At 38.5% G+C, this 3,794-nt stretch overlaps 1 protein-coding gene across 1 annotated transcript; it reads left to right on the top strand. All coding sequences in view use genetic code 11, as the record gives it.

Moving 5' to 3' along the window:
- Positions 1–1,917: 1,917 nt before the first annotated feature.
- EGR_05033 (hypothetical protein) lies at positions 1,918–3,790 on the top strand (the record flags this gene model as incomplete). The annotated part of the gene is made up of 3 exons (XM_024494282.1): positions 1,918–1,983; positions 2,724–2,787; positions 3,708–3,790. The coding sequence occupies 3 exons, from the start codon at positions 1,918–1,920 to the stop codon at positions 3,788–3,790; spliced, it is 213 nt and encodes a 70-aa protein (XP_024351376.1).
- Positions 3,791–3,794: the final 4 nt, after the last annotated feature.

The raw sequence follows: 3,794 nt of genomic DNA, 5'->3' as shown, positions 1-3,794 counted from the left end.
GGCGAATACGAGGGATTTTGTGTAGATTTGGTCCAAAATTGGCCGAGATGATTAATTTCAAGTACAAAATGAAAGCCGTCTCCGAATGGGCAGTTTTGGTAGTCTGACCAACGGCAGCTGGGACGGAATGGTTGGAGAACTGTTAAGAAGGGTGAGTAACTAGATTTGCCACTTCTTTATACGAATTAGAAATGGTTCAGGTAAATAAGCGATCCAGTTGAATCGCAATTCCATCAGTAAGTACTCCAAATACTCTACATATACTTTTTAAAAAGCTTTACCCTGTGCAAACTGAATCACAATTCCACTGAATGAGATGCAAAAAGGAGTAGTGAAACTGGCAAGAATGGCTGGAAAGCTAGAGACTCGAAATATGTGTTCAGAGGCAGAACAAACGTCGACACATTCAAGATTCATTTTCTGCCCATTTGACATCTGCAGCTGTCCTAGTAATATTATTCGGATGCCTTAAAAAGTACTTAATGCATTGGATTTGCATTATAGAAAGAGGATTGATTATTTAAGTAGTTGTATTGCTCTACATTTACAGCTCTTGTATTTTTATCATCAAGAAGAATATCGTAACATATTGTGGAATCACAGGATATTAAAGACCAAGAGATAAAAACTACTTAAAATGGTTCGTTTTATTGTAAAAACGTTGTTAAGTGTTCATAAATCGACTTTATACGGTGGAAATCAAGTCCTCTCTGAGGATTTAAGAACATTATCAACCTTAAATATACCTTTGCTGGGAGTGAATGGAGATGTCAGTGAGTTAGTAGCATGAGCTTCTTAATTTTGGTAACTAAGCCAATGGAGATTGAAGAGTTGAGACTAAATAGAGTGGTGATGTTGTTTACTAAGCATCCATTATCACTCCCCTCGTAGTGTTGTAAAACTACTAGTGAGACAGAAAAGACGGCTATCCCCTGCAGTATCATTGATGCATCCTGTAAGTTTGGATAGATCCAAAAGCTTATCTGCAGATATCTGGTTGCATTGGCAGAAGTCTTCATGTACGGTAGGGTGGCGGAGAGCCCAGTCGACAAGCGTGGGTGTAAAGACGTGGTTCTAGATGTCCACTAGACAGGAAATCTTTTACATGACAGAGCACAGAAGAACCGAAGCAGTCACCAAGAAGTTGAGTGCAGAGTAAGGAACGCAAATGCCTCAGGACGACTCAGAAAATTAGCATGTTTAATTTTGAGTTTCCCACGTGATTCTCGGTGAAAGAAGAAGCAAATGTAACTAAATAGAAGCAATTGTTTTTTTTTTACCTTGTTAGCTCTTCTAAATAACCCAATAATCTACTGCTACTAAAGTAGTTTTACCATCTGGGATTTATTTAGCCTTTTGTCAGCAGAAATGGATGGCAAAATTTGTTGTGCTTTCACTGGCCCTTGGGAAATAACATTGAGGAAGAAGTAACTTTTTGACCATTAACCACAGGCGACGTGGAATATGGTAACACTGTTCTGAGGTGCTTCAGAGTGGTGGCATAAAAGCAGATTAATCTCCCTTCCATGCCTTTTTTAATCAAAAACTCTGCGTAGCAAATGTAGCCAATAAAATTCAATCACGGCGGGCGAGGTGGTAATAACCCCAACCTTTTGTGATATCGTAAACATGCATGAACCTCACACCAAGCAATTTGTTTTGCCAAAAACTAAAGGATGGTGACCTCCGAAACTTCTGAAAATCTCATTTTATCTTAATAAAGACTTTTTGCATCTTTACTCCAGAAGATGTTTCGTGATTTTGAAAACAGCTAGATTTATTCTCAGTTACACCAATCTTCACTGAAATAGACGCCTTTCTGGAATTAAAAGGGCGAATACGAGGGATTTTGTGTAGATTTGGTCCAAAATTGGCCGAGATGATTAATTTCAAGTACAAAATGAAAGCCGTCTCCGAATGGGCAGTTTTGGTAGTCTGACCAACGGCAGCTGGGACGGAATGGTTGGAGAACTGTTAAGAAGGGTGAGTAACTAGATTTGCCACTTCTTTATACGAATTAGAAATGGTTCAGGTAAATAAGCGATCCAGTTGAATCGCAATTCCATCAGTAAGTACTCCAAATACTCTACATATACTTTTTAAAAAGCTTTACCCTGTGCAAACTGAATCACAATTCCACTGAATGAGATGCAAAAAGGAGTAGTGAAACTGGCAAGAATGGCTGGAAAGCTAGAGACTCGAAATATGTGTTCAGAGGCAGAACAAACGTCGACACATTCAAGATTCATTTTCTGCCCATTTGACATCTGCAGCTGTCCTAGTAATATTATTCGGATGCCTTAAAAAGTACTTAATGCATTGGATTTGCATTATAGAAAGAGGATTGATTATTTAAGTAGTTGTATTGCTCTACATTTACAGCTCTTGTATTTTTATCATCAAGAAGAATATCGTAACATATTGTGGAATCACAGGATATTAAAGACCAAGAGATAAAAACTACTTAAAATGGTTCGTTTTATTGTAAAAACGTTGTTAAGTGTTCATAAATCGACTTTATACGGTGGAAATCAAGTCCTCTCTGAGGATTTAAGAACATTATCAACCTTAAATATACCTTTGCTGGGAGTGAATGGAGATGTCAGTGAGTTAGTAGCATGAGCTTCTTAATTTTGGTAACTAAGCCAATGGAGATTGAAGAGTTGAGACTAAATAGAGTGGTGATGTTGTTTACTAAGCATCCATTATCACTCCCCTCGTAGTGTTGTAAAACTACTAGTGAGACAGAAAAGACGGCTATCCCCTGCAGTATCATTGATGCATCCTGTAAGTTTGGATAGATCCAAAAGCTTATCTGCAGATATCTGGTTGCATTGGCAGAAGTCTTCATGTACGGTAGGGTGGCGGAGAGCCCAGTCGACAAGCGTGGGTGTAAAGACGTGGTTCTAGATGTCCACTAGACAGGAAATCTTTTACATGACAGAGCACAGAAGAACCGAAGCAGTCACCAAGAAGTTGAGTGCAGAGTAAGGAACGCAAATGCCTCAGGACGACTCAGAAAATTAGCATGTTTAATTTTGAGTTTCCCACGTGATTCTCGGTGAAAGAAGAAGCAAATGTAACTAAATAGAAGCAATTGTTTTTTTTTTACCTTGTTAGCTCTTCTAAATAACCCAATAATCTACTGCTACTAAAGTAGTTTTACCATCTGGGATTTATTTAGCCTTTTGTCAGCAGAAATGGATGGCAAAATTTGTTGTGCTTTCACTGGCCCTTGGGAAATAACATTGAGGAAGAAGTAACTTTTTGACCATTAACCACAGGCGACGTGGAATATGGTAACACTGTTCTGAGGTGCTTCAGAGTGGTGGCATAAAAGCAGATTAATCTCCCTTCCATGCCTTTTTTAATCAAAAACTCTGCGTAGCAAATGTAGCCAATAAAATTCAATCACGGCGGGCGAGGTGGTAATAACCCCAACCTTTTGTGATATCGTAAACATGCATGAACCTCACACCAAGCAATTTGTTTTGCCAAAAACTAAAGGATGGTGACCTCCGAAACTTCTGAAAATCTCATTTTATCTTAATAAAGACTTTTTGCATCTTTACTCCAGAAGATGTTTCGTGATTTTGAAAACAGCTAGATTTATTCTCAGTTACACCAATCTTCACTGAAATAGACGCCTTTCTGGAATTAAAAGCAATATTTAAAATGTGGCATGGGTTTCCCCACTTGTCCATCAGATGTGGTGGTCTCTCCAACCATCAAATTCCTCCTCACAATATTTCATCAAAAAGAGAATCAACATTTACGGGGACGCACTTGAATGT

This window comes from Echinococcus granulosus, assembly GCF_000524195.1.
Source record: "Echinococcus granulosus chromosome Unknown EG_S00034, whole genome shotgun sequence".
Classification (NCBI taxonomy): Eukaryota; Metazoa; Platyhelminthes; class Cestoda; order Cyclophyllidea; family Taeniidae; genus Echinococcus; species Echinococcus granulosus.
The sequence above is the reverse complement of the archived record's forward strand: the minus strand, read 5'-3'. Positions and strand labels throughout refer to the sequence as shown.